This window comes from Bos taurus, chromosome 10 (assembly GCF_002263795.3).
Source record: "Bos taurus isolate L1 Dominette 01449 registration number 42190680 breed Hereford chromosome 10, ARS-UCD2.0, whole genome shotgun sequence".
Taxonomy (NCBI): Eukaryota; Metazoa; Chordata; class Mammalia; order Artiodactyla; family Bovidae; genus Bos; species Bos taurus.
The window spans coordinates 81,392,461-81,412,826 of record NC_037337.1 but is presented as its reverse complement, the minus strand read 5'-3'; the positions used below and the strand labels follow the sequence as shown (position 1 = coordinate 81,412,826).

Below are 20,366 nucleotides of genomic sequence, written 5' to 3'. Positions count from 1 at the left end.
TATCTACCTAAAGAAACAAAAAGACCTATATATAGAAAACTATAAAACACTGGTGAAAGAAATCAAAAAGGACACAAATAGATGGAGAGATATACTGTGTTCACCGATCGGAAGAATCAATATAGTGAAAATGAGTATACTACTCAAAGCAATCTATAGATTCAATGCAATCCTTATCAAGCCACCAACGGTATTTTTCAGAGAACTAGAACAAATAATTTCACAATTTGTATGAAAATACAAAAAACCTCGAATAGCCAAACCAATCTTAAGAAAGAAGAATGGAACTGGAGGAATAAACCTGCCTGACTTCAGGCTCTACTACAAAGCCACAGTCATTGAGACAGTATGGTACTGGCACAAAGACAGAAATATAGATCAATGGAACAAAATAGAAAGCCCAGAGATAAATCCATGCACCTATGGACACCTTATCTTTGACAAAGGAGGCAAGAATATACAATGGAGAAAGGACAATCTCTTTAACAAGTGGTGCTGGGAAAACTGGTCAACCACTTGTAAAAGAATGAAACTAGCTCTTTGAGGAAGACGTGGTCGAGGCTGCCGTGGACCTTTGTGCCGCCCGCTCCTGCTCCTGACTCACCGCTGTTCGCTCTCGCCGAGGAACAAGTCAGTCAGGAAGCCATGCCACAGCCATGGCCTTTAAAGACACCGGCAAGACTCCCGTGGAGCCAGAGGTGGCCATTCACCGGATTAGGATCACCCTCACCAGCCGCAACGTGAAGTCTCTGGAGAAGGTGTGTGTTGACCTGATCGGAGGCGTGAAGGAAAAGAATCTCAAAGTTAAAGGACCAGTTCGGATGCCTACCAAGACTCTGAGAATAACTACGAGGAAAACTCCTTGTGGTGAAGGTTCTAAGACTTGGGATCGATTCCAAATGAGGATCCACAAGCGACTCATTGATCTGCACAGTCCTTCTGAAGTTGTCAAGCAGATCACTTCCATCACTATTGAGCCGGGAGTCAAGGTGGAAGTCACCATTGCCGATGCCTAAATCAACCTTTTTAATAAATCAATAATCAGTTGTTAAAAAAAAAAAAAAGAATGAAACTAGAACACTTTCTAACACCATACACAAAAATAAACTCAAAATGGATTAAAGATCTAAACGTAAGACCAGAAACTATAAAACTCCTAGAGGAAAACATAGGCAAAACACTCTCTGACATAAATCACAGCAGGATCCTCTATGACCCACCTCCCAGAATATTGGAAATAAAAGCAAAAATAAACAAATGGGGCCTAATTAAAATTAAAAGCTTCTGTACAACAAAGGCAACTATAAGCAAGATGAAAAGACAGCCTTCAGAATGGGAGAAAATAACAGCAAATGAAGCAACGGACAAAGAATTAATCTCACAACTATACAAGCAACTCTTGCAGCTCAATTCCAGAAAAATAAATGACCCAATCAAAAAGTGGGCCAAAGAACTAAACAGACATTTCTCCAAAGAAGACATACAGATAGCTAACAAATGTATGAAAAGATGCTCAACATCACTCATTATCAGAGTAAAGCAAATCAAAACCACAATGAGGTACCATTTCATGCCAGTCAGAATGGCTGCTATCCAAAAGTCGACAAGCAATAAATGCTGGAGAGGGTGTGGAGAAAAGGGAACCCTCTTACTTACACTGTTGGTGGGAATGCAAACTAGTACAGCCACTATGGAGAACAGTGTGGAGATTCCTTAATAAACTGGAAATAGAACTGCCATATAACCCAGCAATCCCACTGCTGGGCATACACACTGAGGAAACCAGAATTGAAAGAGACACGTGTACCCCAATGTTCATCGAAGCACTGTTTATAATAGCCAGGACATGGAAGCAACCTAGATGTCCATCAGCAGATGAATGGATAAGAAAGCTGTGGTACATATACACAATGGAATATTACTCAGCCATTAAAAAGAATACATTTGAATCAGTTCTAATGAGGTGGATGAAACTGTAGTATATTATACAGAGTGAAGTAAGCCAGAAAGAAAAACACCAATACAGTATACTAACGCATATATATGGAATTTAGAAAGATGGTAACGATAACTCTGTATGCAAGACAGCAAAAGACACACAGATGTATAGAACAGTCTTTTGGACTCTGTGGGAGAGGGCGAGGTTGGGATGATTTGGGAGAATGGCATTGAAACATGTATAATATCATATGTGAAAGGAATCACCAGTCCAGGTTTGATGCATGATACAGGGTGCTTGGGGCTGGTACACTGAGATGACCCAGAGGGATGGGATGGGGAGGGAGGTGGGAGGGGGGTTCAGGATGGGGAACACATGTACACCAGTGGAGGATTCATGTCAATGTATGGCAAAACCAATACAATATTGTAAAGTAAAATAATTAATTTAAAAATTAATAAATAAAATGAAGCATTAAAAAAAACACAACAACAAAAAAAAGAGAGGTGTGTGTGTGTGTTAAGTTGCTTCAGTCTTGTCTGACTCTTTGCGACCCTATGGACTACAGCCTACCAGGCTCCTCTGTCCATGGGATTCTCCAGGCAAGAACACTGGAATGGGTTGCCATGCCCTCCTCCAGGGGATCTTACCAACCCAGGGATCAAACCCACGTCTCTTAGGTCTCCTGCATTAGCAGGAGAGGGTTCTTTACCACTAGTGCCACCTGGGAAGCCCAAAGACAGCTGGGCCTTCTGCAAATGTGGGCTGGCCCATTACAGTCAAATCTTGTTTTGTGGACTACTCTGTTACTCAACTGTTAAAAAAAAAAAAAAAAGGCGATTACTCAGAATGGGTTTTAGCATTTATCTACCAGCAATCTGAACAGTGTGTCTGGGGCCTTAGTTTTCACAAAAAAAAAAAAAAAAGGGAAAAAACCACTGGTCTTTAAAAGCAGCAACATGATGTCAAAGCTAATGTCTTGAGGCTTCAAGCTAAGCCCTCGTCCCTCTCCTGCACCAGGGCCCATACCCAGAGTGGCAGCTGAGCCTCTGCTGGCCTACACCCTGCCCTGGTGACAGGCTGGGATGATCCCCAAAGAGGAGCCGCTCACTTCCCAGGGTTCCAAACCTGATGCCTGCCCTGGACATGCTCTGGGTCCGTGCCAGGGAGCTTGGGGTGGGTCAGCTGGGAGGGGCAGGCCCCGCCCAGGCCCAGTGGCTGGTATGGAAACTGTCACTATGTTCCTGACTTAGGCAAACTGGGCAGTACTTCCCTTGGCAATCATTTACTCTTCCCTCTTTCTATTGGAACTTAATAGATCTTGCGATGATGTGTTTGTCCCCACTGACGCAATCTCCCTCAACAATAATTTATTTTCTCAATTTTCACTTTCTATAAACAGCAGCTACTAGTAGTCTATTAAGAAGAATACTTTCTGACTGATCCTCTTTGGTATTATTTATAGTCCAAAGCTACCCAAACTCCTTATTTACGATTGTGAACGGGTGGAGGGCATGGGTGGAGGGCACAGAACTCAGCACGGGCAAGGATTCTGCATGATGCACCCCGACTCCTGATTAGGCACAAGGTGACCCATGTTGTCTGGATCTGAGCAATCATCCCTGGTCAATCCCAACCTAAAACGAGCAGCATGGAACCCACCACACTTCGTGCCTGGCTCCACTGGGCCCACCTGGGCATAGCACCTCCACAGGGGCCCTAGTCAAAGTTTAGCTCGAGCTGGCACCTAACACCTGCTCCTAGCCAGACAGCACTAACCTCGTGGCCTAAGTTGCTGTGCCCTGCCAGGGGAAGCTGCAGGCGGCCATAGGCCACGGGCAATGTGCGACCACGCTCACCCAAGACAGAAGCCATGTACCAGGCCATCCCTCTCTCCAAGGACCCAAGTACGACTTCCTCCCAAGAGCGGTGGATGGAGCTGGGGTTCTCCTCCTGCCCACCTGAAGGCATATTCTAGCTTACTCTGGTCAGCTAATATTCCCCAAAGCCACATTTTTCCTAATGCTGCTACTCTCTTCTCAGAATCTGAGAAAGGCTGCCCATTTCTTCCTGTAAGTCTAAATGTTTCTCCTGGATGTGCTAGGCCCTCCACAATTTGGTCTGTCCTGTTTCTCCGACGTCAAGTCCCGCTAGGCTACCCCCACCATTGGGCTTACTCACCCACATTCGTGGCCTCAGGTCAGCCTGCTGGCTCTTCTCAGCTCCTCCTTCCCCTCTCAAATATCCTTTCTTACCCGACATCAGCTTAACACCCCCCTCCCCCGACAGTGCAAGGCCTGGCCTCAGTGCTCTCTTCTGTAGGAATTCCCTTTCTCTGAAATGAAGTGCCCACGACTTCACAATTTAGCCCACACTTACTACTGTTTTGTTCACCGTTGCTATGCGTGAGTTGGTCTTGCCTCTCCAGGGTACCATCAGCATCTCAAAAGAACAGCAAATCCACGTTCTCCAGCCTGGGCACACTGAAGGCACTGGACAAAAACGTGATAGAGTCTGTGCCCAGAAGGGCTGATACCTCTTACAACATGGACTGTTTAAATGCTTAAAAAGACCCCAGTTCTTGCATCTCAGGGAGTCTCTCCCCCTCAACACCCAACTCCTGGACCCAGTCCTGGCAAATCCTGACACTTCTGCCTGCAGAGAGCGAGCATTCCAGCTCTCATCAAAGCGTTAAACAAAAGATTTCACAACACCCCCATCCCACTTCAGGCTCCAAAGCTCTTCAAGGGCACCCTGTTTAAACAAGAGGTGCGGTATATTTTTGGGAAATGATGAAGCAACTTCCCATAAGAGAAAAGAAAAAAATTCCCCAAGTGCAAAAAGGCTTCTTTAAAAAACAAATATAACACCCTGCCTTGCCAAGGGCAGAGAGAAAGAATTTGACATCCAAGCTCTTCATCCTTGGCAAAGAAGCCTGCTGTGCAGGAGCAGGAGAGACAAGCTGTGGGGGGTGGGGAGAGGGAAGGAGGCAAATCCTCCTGGCCAGGCGTAGAGTGCAGCACTTCTCAGAGCTGGTGGCCCTACCTAATGCCTCATTTCATTCTGCCAAGGTGCCGTGGAAGCTCCCCATCTCCTCCTTCTCTTCCTGGACTCCTTCAACAGCAGATGTGACCCCGTCAAGCTGGGTGCTAATGCAGTATTTCACACCCACCAGAGGTACTTCCACTTAAAAGCAACCGCACAGGGAATTCTCTGGCGGTCCAGTGGTTAGGACTGGGTGCTCTCACTGACAGGGCTCAGGTTTGATCCCCAGTCAGGGAACTGAGATCCCACAAGCTGCACCACACAAACAACTATGGTAACTCCTTTGGAGGAGTTGCTTAGTCACTAAGTTGTGTCTGACTCCTTGCAACCCCATGGACTACAGCCTGCTGGGCTCCTCTGTCCATGGAATTTTCCCAGCAAGAATACTGGAATGGATTGCCACTTCCTTTGGAGGATGGTAAAATCCTTTTGCAATAATCGCATTCTTCTTCTTTTTTTTTTTAATGGGGCGGTCGGTATGTTTTGTATTTTATACATTATGTTTGATCATAAGGATTATTTTCTCACATATTCCAGAGTGTCTGCATTTCAGGGGAGGGTGCATGAACAAACTGGGTTAGGAGGAGAAAATTCATATCATTTTGCTTGATCTGCAAGGCTTACCTAACTACTCCTCATCTTTCATCTTTATAACTACTGCTAATCAAACAGTACAGCAACATTAGCAGTACTTTTCAAATAAGAAGAAAGAAAAGCATCACCCGCAAAGGAAACCACTCAGGTCCATGTCCATATAAAGGCCTAATGTATTCATACCCAGTAACCAGCATCTATGTGTTCAGACCTCACTTTGGCATAAGCCCCTTCTCCCTGAACTTGAGAATTCATGCCCATATGGCCTGTTTGCATGAACCAGGAGGCAGCGTGCAACAGATCAATCCTAGCTTTGCCCTTATCAGCAACAGAGCAAAGAATAACTTGTCCCCTTCTGCTTCTTACTCTCCCAATCTACCTAGTGACCATTCTCAAGAACCAATGAAAGGGCCATTAAACAAGCTGTCAAAGAAAGTCACGTCTTTCAGACACAATAATGATGTGAAGAAGGCTCCTGCAAGCTCAGAGTCTCTGACTTGCAGCCCCTTCTTAGGTCCCCACCCCAACCTCCTACAGCAAGCACACAGGCCTGCAGGAGTTCATGTGGGAGCCCCGTTTCTCTAGAACCATGTGGATTCCTGCTACAAAGCTCTTTCAGAAAAGAAGTTAATCTACCTAGTCTGCATCTTTAACAGATTTCCAGAGTTTGTGGAATTTTCTTTTTTTAAGCTGCTGAAGGGGAAGCAGGAGTCTGGGTGTGGCTAAATGGCAAACACAACACCATCCAGAATTCCTTCCCTGAGCAGCGCCTTTCTGCTGGCAGCGTTATCGCATACATACAACTCATGCATCACTTTCAAAATACGCTAGTCAATTTGAAATAAATGTCAGTTTATTATTTTTTTCAAAACAAGCAGTAACTGTGGGGGACCAGGTGCTTTCGTTTGTCTGTTCAGCACATTCCCGCCCTTGCAAGTAAGACATGCTGGAAGACAATTTATTAGGATGTCTACATCAGCTCCTTAACCACAAAAAAGAAATCCCCTTCGCTTGCGGTTACTAAAGAACCGGAGTGCAAAGTGACAGGAGTCAACGCAGTAAACAATTTATGGGGAAGGAACTTGCGGGAAGGGAAGGAGATGGAGCAGCTGTCCCCCAGAAAAGCCACAAGTGAAACAAAGATTAAAAAGAGGTCAACTCCAAGTCTTCATTTTAATTGGAAAGGCGGAGTTAGTAGGGATGAAAGATGAAAGGGATCATCTTCTTAGAATCTGTATTTGAGTTTTGTGGGGCCTGGCTAAGAATCAAACAAGCTCTCCCCTGACACATGGGGCACATACAAACACCTCTAGAGCATAACTAAGGGGTAAATAATATAATTTACGGTGTCGCTTTACTGAAAAGATTGGCAATCAAAGCAGCATCTGAGGTGGAGGGAACAGCATCAGCGAGGCACTGAGGGCACATCTGATGGTGTGTCATGGGAATAAACGCCCGGTGGCGTTTCCTGGACGGAGCATAGGCTAGGGAAGTGGCTGGAGAGATTGCACAGGTGAGGGTACAGACCTTAACAGCAGCCTCACAGCAAGCTTTGAGTTTGTTTTTGTTTTAAGGGGAGAAGAATCATGCTAAGTCTGAGATTTTTTTTTTTTTAAACTTTACAATATTGTATTGGTTCTGCCATATATCAAAATGAATCCACCACAGGCATACACGTGTTCCCCATCCTGAACCCTCCTCCCTCCTCCCTCCCCATACCATCCCTCTGGGTCATCCCAGTGCACCAGCCCCAAGCATCCAGTATCGTGCATCGAACCTGGACTGGCGACTCGTTTCATATATGATATTATACATATTTCAATGCCATTCTCCCAAATCATCTCACCCTCTCCCTCTCCCACGGAGTCCAAAAGACTGTTCTATACATCAGTGTCTCTTTTGCTGTCTCGTATACAGGGTTATTGTTACCATCTTTCTAAATTCCATATATATGCATTAGTATACTGTATTGGTGTTTTTCTTTCTGGCTTAAGTCTGAGACTTTGAGTTATGCTGCCTGCAGGGTAGAAGACAGATTTGAGGGGAGGGAGGTAAGGAATATACTGGGAACAGAAAAACCAGTTAAGAGTCTAGTGAAAGGTGAGGCCTTGGATGTTAGCAGTACTTTTTTTTTTTTTTCCCCTTAAAGGGGGCTACCATTTATGCCCCCAACTGTAGTTAACCTGGCAGCTGCCTGCCTGCACACTGCCCCCACCCCCCTGCCCAGCCAGCCCGCCCGGACACAACCAGGAAAAAGAGAGCTTCCTGGTTCCTTCTCTAAAAGGAACTCAAACGTCCAGTGGAAAATGGGGGCTTTAGAGAGGGTAGGCGCTTCCAGAATCCCTGTCACTGGTGAGTTCTGGTCCTTGGACAGCAAGTTGTGATGAACTAATAAACACAAGGATCCAAAATCAGAGTGTACCAGCATCTCAAGGAGACACAGCAATAAACTGCAGAATGCTGGGACCCTCTCTTGAACAAAGGATCTGGGAAAGGTGACTAAATCCCTGCCTATCCTTCCATCCACACTGCTCCCCACACCCCAAAAAGCTCAAAAAAATTCTGCTATAAAAAAGGCATGGAAAATGTTCTATTAAGGCTCTACAAATGTTCTGAGAAGGTATAAAATTAAGTGGCTGAAGGGCCTGGGAAACGGCAGACAGCACCCACAAAAGTACACTAGTAAACTTCCAGAAGAAAGACTTCTGTGGTGGTCCAGTGGTGAATCCACCTGCCAAAGAAGCAGACGCCAGTTTAATCCCCGTGGTCCCGGAAGATTTCACACGCTGCGGGGCAACTAAGCCTGTGCGCCACAACTATGGAGGCCCCACCCTAGAGCCCCTGCTCCACAGCGAGAGAAGCCCGTGCACCGCAGCTAGAGGAGCCCCCGCTTTCCGCAACTAGAGAAGGCCTGTGCTCAGCAAGGAAGACCTAGGGCAGCCATAAAGAAAGAAAGAAATTGAAAAAAAAAAAAAAACTTCTAGAAGAAAATATGAGCCCATCTTTTATGAAATTTGAAGAGGATTTCTTAAGAAAGTCAAAGAAAACACATTTCAGATAGAAAAAATTATGAATAAAGGAGCAGTGGTTCTCAACTCTTTGTTCTCAAGTCCCCCTTACACTATCAAAAATTATTGAGAATCCTCAAAGTTGTCTCTGTCTTACATCTGTCAACACACACCACTGTTGAAAATAAAACTAGTTTTTATTACTAATTTACAAATTCATTTAAAAATAATAAAATCGCAGTGATTGTATCAAGACATATCATGTAAGTCTCTGAAACTCCACTACACACCTGTGAAAGAATGAGTGCAAAAAAGGCAAACAGTATCTTAGTAGTAATGCGAAAACTGTTTTAACCTTGTCAATCACCTGAAAAGACCCCAATGACCCTTCAGAACCACTGCCATAGATAAAAGTTAAAATAATCTGCAAACTAGAAGACAGTCAAAGAAATATAAAACTCAAGAGATTCCATTTTATATCCATCAGATTGGCAAAAATTAATATCTAACAATACTAGCTGTTGCAAAACATATGGTGCTGTGCTTAGTCACACAGTTGTGTCTGACTCTTTGCAACCCCATGGACTGTAGCCTGCCAGGCTCCTCTGTCCATGGGATTCTCCAGCCAAGAATACTGAAGTGGGTTGCCATGCCCTCCTCCAGCAGCTCTTGCCAACCCAGGGACTGAACCCAGGTCTCCAGCATTGCGTGTGGATTCCTTATCATCTGAGCCACCAGGGCAGAACTATGAATTTTCATATGCATCACTAGTGGTGAAAACTCAAACAACTACTTTGGAAAGCTACCTGGTAATACACAGAAAGTTGAATACTTCTAACAATCCAGCAACTCTATCGCTAGGTGTGTATGTCAGAGAAACCGTGGACACATGTACAAGGATGTTCCTTGCAGTATTGTTTTTAACAATGAAAAACTTGTCACCTATATGTCCATTAATGAGAGAGTGGTTACAAATATTCTGGTATATTAACAGTATACCAGAATTCCAACTAAAAATGGAATGCTATACCCTAAGTAAAACAAATTTATCAACTTAGCTAAACCTCAAGAACAATGTTGAGTGAAAAAAGGAAGCTACAGAAGATTATACCCACTTTAAAACACAAAACAATATTCTGTATCACTTAGGAACGCATGAGTAAGTATGTAAAACTTGTAATATACAAAATGCAAAAAAACAAATGAAATCAGACTTCCACAGATTGAGGGCCTTTTAAAAAACTAGATGTAAATGCACATGTAAGTATGTAAAAATACAAGACGCATGGTTAGAAGGATACATATTGATTTAGGATACTGGCTATATCTCTGCAGAAAAACATATGAAGCAAATGAGGCAAAATATGAAATGTGGGGGCAAATATCCAGGTGTATTAGTCCCTGTATTTTTTTAGTATTTGAAAATTTTCATTGACTAAGAATGGGATAACAGATTTAAAGTGGCTATTAGTTGAAATATATCACACATTTACTATAGGTATTTTACAACACCCCCAAACTAAGACATATCATTCTTTTGGGCCATACCCCTAGGCATGTGGGATCTTAGCTGCCCAACCAAAGATGGAACCCAGGCCCCCTGCAATGGAAGCACAGAGTCTTAACCACTGGACCATCAAGGAAATCCCAAGACATGTTAATTCCTAACAGAGTGTTTAGTAACTTGGTAAGTTTTCTAATCTTCACAGCCACCCCAGGTCCCATCTGGTGCCAAAATACTGACAGAAAAATCATAAGATTCACCAAGACTGCCAACTCCTATGGAAGACACAGCGTTACCTTTTCCAGGGCTCTCAATGTAAACGATCCTGAATCCCAGACCAGCTTCCACCCACCCACTGACTGATCCCTGACTGCTTCTACCCCCAACATCCATCTGAAACTAAGCTACCACACAGCATCTATAAAAACGCTTTTCTTAAGAGTCAGAGGCACATGCAGTTAACTCCCAAGCATGACCTGTTTAAAGGTCCTCGGCCTCAATGCCCCCACCACCTACCTGCCTTCATGAGAGCACCCCGACTGACCCAGTGGCTATCAGAATCACCTTAAACTTACATCAGTTAATACCAAGTCTCCCCTTCCCCCTTAGTTATCCTAAACACTTAGTCCTCAGGAGTGGGGCTCCTATGGTGTCAAAACCCAGATTCTTAACCCCTAACGCTTCCTGCAGCGGAGAGGGCATTTGCTTAGGGTACAATGTTTCTCAAAGTGTGGCCAACCTCACCACCTGAAACAGTGTGTTAAATAGCTTCTGCCTCTGGAACAAATGAAACCTGCACCCTTGTTTTCTTCTGTTCAGGAAAGAGAACTGAAAGGAGGGGAGATTGTTTGATATTATTTTAAAAAAACTTTTATGCAGATTGCTGGGCTGCACTCCAGACAAACTGAATGGTTCTTTGTGGGCATGGGGTATGTGAACCTGATTTTAAAAGCACAGGGAAGCTGGGAAAGCATCACCCAGAGGATGTTAGTTTTCTCAGTCTGATGAAGAACTAAAATCTCATCACCATTTCTGCATCCCAGAATCTTAGGCGGCCAAATGCCAAACTCTCCTTTCCAGCTCTCCTTGGTTTGGATCCTGCCTTCCCACCAGGCCCAGCGTTAAGTCTTAGCTCTCTGGAAGCCTTCCTGGATGATGTCAGGCTTAATTCTCTTCCTTCTAATGGCACTCAGTACCTGAACCGCTCAAGGGAATGAAGATGCATTCTATCTTATCTTTTCCCCCAATTAGACTGTGAGGACTTCAGCTTCTGGCAGAAGGCCCAGTGCATACGTAACAGTTTAACACTTATGTGGTTGATCTGCTAAAGACAATGACATTGGAAAGTCAGTGTTAAACACACACACAAACACAATGTAGTACAAAGAGCATTTCACTTGCAATGGGAGGACCTGGGTTCAAAACCAGCTTTATCCTTTCCTGGCTGTGGTAAGTCACTGCGAGGACACCAGTGTGACATGATACCCAAGACAGTTGTCAACTGCCAACAGCAGCAAGCAACCATTATTTCTCTGATCTTGGGAGGTGGTTCATATTATTTATTTCTCTTTAGAGCCAAGAAAGTAAAAACTGAAACAGGCATCGCTATCATACAAACACAGAGAGAAAGCCTTGGAGACAATTCCCAAGGTCTGTGGTTAGTCACAAGCTCTGCTGGAACCTCACGGGCTCAGGCCTCTGTGCTTCCACCAGGGCAGGGAAGAGGGGGCAGGGAAACGCTCAGTAACTAGACCGTGCCTGGCACACCTCGTAGGTCTGCAAATGTTGAGTGATGAAAAGCTTGCACACACTACCTGGGACAAGAGAGCCCCAGGGCCCTCTCCCCCTGGGGCCCCTTCTCACACAGCCCCCTTCCCACCTGCATACCAAGAACAAAGCAGAGTTTCATAGGAGCAAGGTAAGTGAGCCAGAGGCCCCCAAGTGGGTGTGAACTGAAGAGCAGCAACAGTCTCGGCTTCTGGAAGTACTGTCAAAGCTGGTCATTAAAATCATCCTCAAACTGCTCTTCCAGTAAATGAAAAAGCAGAGTGCAGTATCCAGCTGCCTCAGATTAAAGCAGAGGAGTGGGGGGAAATGAGAAACAGAGTCAGGATTTCCAATTACTGCTAGCATGAGCGTGTTCAGAAGGGAGGAAATTAATGGAATCATCAAAAGGCTGGTGATTTCACTTAAAATGAGTTAAATCAGCCTCAATCTTCCCCTGTTTCCAGGGAGACCTCAGGCTAGTCACTGCTTGAGCTGCCTGAAAGCCACCCAGGCAGGATCAGAGCGGCTAAGTGACAGTCAGCCAAGACAGAGGCTGGGGAGACGGGCCAGACAGAGGCTGGGGAGACGGGCCAGACGATGGTTCTGAGGCAGGACATGCTAATTTTCTCCAGGCCAGGAGTCCTTCAGCTTGCCAATACAGCGGGCAGGAAATAAAGACTGCAAACGGGGTCCAACTCAATCTGAAGAGTGGCAACCTCTCCTAGGATGGTGAAAACATTCTGTAACTCACAGCTACCACAAAGTGGGCATAAGAGAGAAGGGAACAGGGGAAAGACCAGGGAGCCTGGATGTGCTCCTCACAGAGATGGCTAGGGTAGGACCCCTGGGAACTCCCCAGGCACACCCAACCCCTCCACGCACAGTGCACAGACACTGATGGCCAGCTGTGCCAGAACACAGAGTGCGTAAAGCGAGCAGAGAGGGAGGAGAGAGAGGAGGGCAAAGGAGGGCAATGAACACAACGTAAGAAGGGAGAAATCAAAGGAAAGGAGGCGCATGGGTGCATCCCTCTATTCCATACACCAGCCAATACTTCCACGGGCCTCCCATGAGCACTGTGCTGGGCAGTGCAGAAGGGAGGCCAACATCTCCGGGCACCTGGAAATGAGAACTCAGACATCCAGAAACACTGCTGGCAATGAGTGTGACGTCCTGGGGTACAGGGAGCAGCACCTGACAATGATGCGAAGTCAGCCCTCTGTGGACAGTTTTATGGGACAGCGTAACTGTACAGGCCAGAGACTCTAAAAAGTAAAGTTACTCTAATTTCTGAACTTCTCTGGTTTCACTTTCAGACAGTCAGTCCCTCAATGGGATTCTGGTTCAATATCAACAGAAGTTTCCACACAAATTAAAGAATAAAAAAAAAAAAAAAAAACAAGTTAACAAGCAAGCGGAAGTTCCTGACCCTGCTGAGGAAGCCATCAGAGAAGGCATTAAAGAATGCCAGGTAGGATTTCCCTGGTGGTACAGTGGGTAAGAATCCGTCTTCCAAAGCAGGGAACACAGGTTCAATCCCTGGTCCATGAAGATCCACATGCAGCAGAGCAACTAAATCCACGCACTGCAATTATTGAAGCCCGTGTGCTTAGAGCCTATGCTCTGCAACCAGAGAAGCCACCACAGTGAGCAGCCCACGCACTGCAACTAGAGAGTAGCCTCAGCTCTGTGCAGATGGAGAAAGCCCACACGTAAGCAATGGAGACCCAGCACAACCAAAAAAGGAAAAAAGAATGCTGGGTATCCAAGCTCAAAGGACCCTGGAGAGCGCTTGCCCCTGAGCAAAGTGAGGGGCCTTCAGTTATTGCTCTTGAGAGGTGGCGCACAGGCTGATCCGTGGGACCCCAGCTCAGCACCCTGCTCTCCGTACCATGGACCTCAAGCTGTGGAAAGACTTAAAACACAAACTTCCAGAGCTCACCACTGCTTAAAAGGGCAGAATAGGAAGTGGAGGGAGGAGATGCCCAAAGTGATGCCGCTGGGGCTCCCCAGGCCTGGCCCCTCCCTCTGTCGGATAGCTGGAAAGGACAAGAACTGGACTGGTGAAGGTAAGAGCCCAGCCAGCACCTTCTTTAATCATTTAACCTCTTCTCAGTTTTTAAGTTAGGCTGATCCACCTGCAGCATCCTATTTCTGACCTTCCTCTATCCCCAGCAGTTTGTGACCTCTCCAACTCTCTGTTCACATCTTATCAAATTTGCTCTGGAAAGGTCAAGTGGGCTTTTTTAGCCCAAGTGCAAACTGGTGGTTCTCAGAGTGTGGTCCCCAGACCATCAGCAGCAGTCCGTAAGAACTTAGTAGAAACACAGACTGTCAGGCCTTACCTGAGACCTGACGAATCAGAAACTCTGGAGGTGAGGCCTAGCAACCCAGGCCCTCAGAGGATTCGAACACACACTCAAGTTTGAGACCCAATTGTTCATATAATCTATAAGGGTCAGCTGGCTGCTTCTCTCACAAGCCGGTGACTCTTAGCTGGCACAGTTGAATGACCTGAACTTCAAGCTAGGAGCCCACGGAGCTGCCACTGGAGGAAGGAGGAACTTTCCAACTCAGCCTGTCTTCCCTTGCTTCTAGGTTCAAGACCTTGTACAAGAAAGTACACAAACTGCCCTTGAAGCTGTGACCAGAGGCTGGAAAGCACGAGCTTGGGAAGAAACATCTGGATGGTCCTGGAGGACCTTACCTAGCAATGAAAACACAACAAAACCTCCCTTTGCCAGCTCTACACTGCTGAGACCAGACGTCAGAAGGGACAATGGTGAGTCAAAGAGCCCAGGCCTCTTCCTGACTAGAGAGCTGTCATGACTCTGATCTGCCCAGATGCCATCCTACCCAGTGCAGGCTGCAGTATTTGTTCTGCAGGAAAACTGCCCTAGGCCAGACACTCAGGGAGGTACCTGATCCCACCTCCCTGGGGCCTTGCCATGGGACCTGCAGAAGGCAACAGGCACCAGCGGTGCGTGCCCTGACACATCCTGGGACACGCTGGGTTTCCATGGGGGTGTACCAGGGTGGGGGTGGGGCTGGCACTATGGTGCAGAATCTGGAGCCTCAGGTACCGCCAACCACAGCCTAAAGAGAACTCTGTGTCCAGGGTTAGCTTGTGCCTGGGTTAGCCTTCTGCTTCCCTAGCTGATGCCAGGCCCTCACTCCCAACAAGACTCTGGGGCTTTCCAAGAGGAACATGGGTCTTTCCAAGAGGAAGATTTCTAGGCTTCTCAAAATCCTGACTACAGCCACCTTGTCTGACATGACTACGTCAGTGGAAATTAAAAAAAATTTTTTAAAGGATCCCTCCATTTCTTCTCTCACCTTCTTTGTTCCCAGGAGTGAGGCAGTCTCACACTTGGGAGATCCAAGCTTTAGACTCCACAGATTTGGGCTTTAGATTCAAGATTTGGGGCTCTGTTGGAAACTTTAGTTTGATCTATACAAAGTGAGCTATTTAAAAGCCAGCCTTCTGCCCAGGGATGGATGAAGGATTAGCCAGTTAGTGTTAACCAAGTGCTTCGAGCAATTCAGAGAAGAGATGCTCTCTAAAGGAAAAAAAAAAGCATTACAGTAATCCTTTCCACTGGAATAGACTTTTATGGTTTACCCAGAACTTTTACATGTACTAACTCACCTAATCCTATCATTCATAATGTTAATTATTCCTGCAGGGCCAGGGCTTTCTGTTACCAGTAACAGAATTCTGAACAAGAGGGACCACAAAGCTTCTCAAGTGCCTGACAAGGAGGTGCTGAGAGCAATAGCATGGAGAACGGGTTCCTCTGCTGAAGGTCTCTCATAAGAAATTTGAGACACGGGGACGTCCCTGGTGATTCAGGGGTTAAGACTCTGTTCCTCCACTGCAGACGGCAGGGGTTCGATCCCTGGTCAAGGAACTGCATCCCAGGTGGCCAAAGCGGAAACACATCTCCACTAGAAGGCACGACGGTTCTCTGTACTTGGACACATCAAATCACAGGAGAGTCCTCACCCCAACAGCTCCAGGCACTGGCCGGATACCAGCTGACCAGTCTTGGATACACTTGCATGCCCATGGCCAGCCGCTCCTCCCCTCTTCTCCCTTCCCTTCTCAAGCCTGAGGAAACTTCCCCATGGAATTCCTGATGTGGGACCCCGTGCAGTGCACCAGACTGGCTGAAATAAGTCATTCTTGTCAGGCAGGCCTCCCACGGGCTGGCTGGGCAGACGCAGAGGATGAGGGACCAGCCTGGAGGGGCGGCCTCACTCAGCCAGTCCCTTCCAGTCCCCACAGGCAAAGAGTCCATTCTCCTCCCTATCTTCTCCATGGACTTGTACAAAAGCAACACCCTTTTCCAGTCCTCCTCATTTCTTTGTTTAGACTCATTCAACCCTTAATCCATTAACTGGTGTTTGTTTTTTTCTCTAACCTTTTGACCTTTAACACCAAGCTTATTCCTCCACCCTCTCCCTCCTCTACTGCTCTGACAACTCAGCTAGGAAGAGCACCTACCTGCCTCCACCAGCAGCATCTTACCCCTCTGGGTACTTCCCCCAAACTGTGCTTTTGGTGATGCTCAGCCCAACCTCTGAACTCTTAGGCCAAGGCTATGCTTCTTTTCTTTTTTGAAACCTTGGCTTCTAAACATACTCCACCAAAATAGAAGAGACCACTCACTCAACCAGTATGGTAAAGCAGCAAACGAGTTTAGAGGACAGAGTATACCAGACTTCCAAAGTTTCAACAGAAGTGATGCTGCAAGTTCCAAAGGAAGGAATAGCCCAGTGAGCCCAGCAGACACGAAACTCTCTCTCTCTCTCTCTACCTCTCCTCCCTCCAGACTGGCCCCGACAGGCTGGCTGAGGCATCACGTGACAACAGTGATGACGGCCACACCATAACCCCACGTGGTATGTACGTCATTATGTAGCAAGACTGAGGGACACTGAGAGACGTCTTAAAAATTACACAACACGCGAGCGGCAGAACCAGGGTTCCAACTGGCCCACCCGGCCCAAGAGACTGCATTCTTAACCTGACTATGCCATCTGTCTCCCCTATTTGCCTCAGGTCTTAGGTAGACTCCTCTCCCTCAGAGAGGCCTTTCAACCATCCGCACGTGAGCAGAGCCCTGCCTGTGGGTATTCCAGGGCAGCAATAGCGACCACAGGGAGTATTTTACAGAATTGGAGCCGGCACCATCACAACCCTGGCGGGAGCTCAACAAGAAACAGTGGACATATCAGAGTCTAAACCGCCCCGCCTGCATTCCTTCTGGTGTAGAGTCCTGTTCCTGGCTGTAGCCACCCGCCTCTCACGGGCTGACCATGAGGATCGACTACATGTGACAACTTCCAACAAGAGCCAGTCCAGTACCCAGTTCCTGAAAGTCCTCCAAGGCATTACCTATCTTCAGCTGCCCCACCCCACCCCGGCCTGCCTTATATCATCAACACACACTTGCTAAATGAGTTGATGTCGCTTACGAAAACACGAAACCAAATCTGTTCCATGGCAACCCTGGGTGTTAGGGTCTGGAACAAGTCCATGGGGTTTGTGTATCATGATCTGCAGACAAAGGGTTCAGGTTCCCCAAAGCAGGAATTCCCCAGAAGCCTTAATGAGCTGTCTAGTCCCTTCAATAATCAAAGATGGTCAAGACCCTCGTAATCGGAATCCTGTTCATAGGGAAAACTCTCTGACATTCTCCAAAGAGAAAGGGCTGAGACCAAGAGCTCCTGCTTATACCATTCAGCAAATACACATGTAGCCTAACTCTCCTTCCCTCAGACCTTATTTATTCTAGTAGTAAGGGGATGGGTGCTGTCTCAGAGGAGCTGACTTTGAACTGCATCTTAAAGGATGAAGTGAAGGGAGAAGGGGAGGGAGGGGAGACAGCGGGCTTCTAGCTACAGGAAATCTAGCCACTGAAAGAACAGTGTAAAGACAGGCTTGAAGGTTCTAGTGCTCAGGGAAAGGGGAATAAGGAGTCCCCTCAGCCTCGACTTTAAGGACAGAGGTAGAGGGAGCTGTGGACGGGGAAGGGAAGCCAAATCCATCCAGCTGCCGTCTCCCTCTCCAATGTCAGGGTAAGTTTAGGGCCAGCACGGTTCGCACATCCATTACTGCACACGACGTCACTCCCACATGTAATGAAAGCCTACCTCTCCTTGCTCCTTGTCACCCAAGGGAACCCTCACTGGGTTCAGAGACTCTCGCTCAGGCTGAAATTTAACACACTGGATGATGAACTCGTCTGGGCGGCCTGCCCAGCCCCACTCCCTTCCTCTCAGAAGACCCACCCCCCTACATTCACCCTCTAAAGCATGAAGACACTTCCACATCCTTCTCCACTGCCAGGAAGGATGGAGAGAGTCTTACGGGGAACCATTGATTAGGCTGCTGCTGCTCACAGGGCCAGGGACTCGTCCTGCCTGTCCTCACACACAGGACGGACCATGACCCTGCACAGGGCTACCAGGAGTGACCCCTCCCACCCCCACCTCCCCAGGACGATCCCTGGCCTGGTTATAACAAAGTACAAAGGACATTGTCCCTGACTTCAAGGAGCTTATGTGCAAACTTTCATAAAGCCAAGAAGAAAGAACATGAACTAAGATTAAGTTCCACTGCATGATGGGGACAAATCAGAGGGCCACACAATCCACTGATGTCACCAGCTAACTTCATAGGCCATAAGTGAGCCATCTGGAGCAAGCATGCATCGTCATCAGGAGCCTGAGTGTGGCTGCACTGGGTCCTCTGCAATCTAGCCTCCAAAGTAATGAGACCAACTGGGAAGCAGAAACATCCAAGGCTCCTCTCCTGTTGGCCCCGCACCTCGAAGTGTCGAGATAGGTGCTCGGCAAATATTGACAGGTGGCTGCCCACGCCCTGTTTGTCCTTGTCTGGTGCATGACAATCCCAACAACATTCTCTTAAGCCTCCCACTGCCAGAGTCAACAAGGCTGAGCTGTTGGAACTCAAGCCAGTGATAATAAATACACAGGTCCCGCCTTCTCCCAGGGAGACCTGTATCTACTGAATGTGAAGAACTGATAGTCAGGACATTTGTATTATATAAAGTGTCACTTGCTGGCTACTCAGAGTAACAAAGGCCAGAGCCAAATTATTTTACAATCTTGCAGGAGTTCTTGGCCATAACTTCCTGAAACACATTTCCCCTCCTTGGCTTAAACAGCTAAAATACTTTTTGTGAATTTGAGAAGAAAAAACGCTGTGCAAAGAATAAACCTTGAAGAGAATCTGTTTATCTTCTCTGCACTACTTCCCAGAATTCTGAATGATTAAACAGTTGTACTTTTAAAAGATTTGGCTACTGGCAAAGCTAACAAGTTAAAGCAGTTAAAACGGGGGGAAAACCTTGTCTCTAGGGAAACAAGTGAACCTGGGTAGGAAAAAGACTCTTACAAAAATGAATGCTGTCAAACACAGCTAAGGAAAGTAGGAGGAGGCAAAAGCACTACCAAAACGGAGAGACGAGAAGAGAGTTCTTAATTTTTAATTCTATCTTGTATTCTCCTAGATGTGTTTAGAAATTCTGTAGAATATAACCCTTCTTTCATATCACTGTGCTGATGAAATACCTCTTTAAAGAGCAGACCCTTGGGGGACTTCCCTGGTGGTCCAGTGGCTGAGAATTCACCCTGTAATTCAAGGGACACAGATTCAATCCCTGGTCAGGGAACTAAGATTCCCACATGCTGTGGGCAACTAAAGCCCCTGAGCCACAACTGAACCTGACTGCCACAACCAGAGAGCTCATGCACTCCTCAGAGCCTGTGCTCCGCAACAAGAGAAGCAACAAGGCGGGCCACAACTAGAGAAAGCCACGTACCACGACGACGACCCAGCACAGTCCAAAAATCAAAGAACAGACCTCTAGCATTCTCATTTTGTTAAGGTTTCAAAAACCCTCTGGACATTCCTAACAATGTACCTAACAAAAGTACCAGCAGCTTTGAGGGAATCCCGGCTCTGAGATGCCAACAAGACAGCCTCACTGAAGGGAAGGACTGACTGTGAGATGACCCAGCTGACTCTCAGCCCCAGCACTGCAAAGGGCCACCGCTGCTCTTTTCTGCTTGGCTTCACGTGTGAGATGCCAACAGGCGGCATTTGAGAATCAGGGGCATGCGAACTGGGGAGAACTCATCCGTATGTGTCTAAATATACTCAGGATGCTGCGCTAAACTGAATCCAAAAGAATCCAAGAGACACGGAAGAAACAAGGAGCACCTTCCAACAGAGCTAATCAGCTGTGGTGTCAAAAGTGCAGACTGGTATCAACTGGTGCTAGAGTCTGGTCCTCACACCTGGCAATTACTTCTCTGTACGCCAATCAATGTCCTAAGTGCTTCGTATGTACCATCTTATTTAATCCTCACAACAATTGTATGAAGTAAGATTATCTACTGTCTTCCCTATTCTAGCGAAATACCGACAACGAGGTCAGCAAGATTATCCAAGGTAAGGCAGGCAGTGAGGCACCGA

General features: G+C 46.7%; 1 protein-coding gene and 1 pseudogene across 9 annotated transcripts in view; one reads left to right on the top strand and one right to left on the bottom strand.

Annotated features, from left to right (window-relative positions):
* SUSD6 (sushi domain containing 6) overlaps positions 1-20,366 on the bottom strand; it is a 95,121-nt gene that overhangs the window by 27,092 nt on the left and 47,663 nt on the right. The window contains exon 2 of one of the 9 annotated variants that reach the window (XM_005212090.5): positions 4,319-4,431. The exons of the other annotated variants lie outside the window; for them this stretch is intronic. Within the exon in view, the coding sequence (XP_005212147.1) occupies position 4,319 (1 nt within the window). The 5' untranslated portion in view covers positions 4,320-4,431. The remainder of the gene's footprint in view (positions 1-4,318; positions 4,432-20,366) is intronic. 9 annotated transcript variants of the gene reach the window in all.
* Positions 575-1,072, top strand: LOC614945 (40S ribosomal protein S20 pseudogene; annotated as a pseudogene).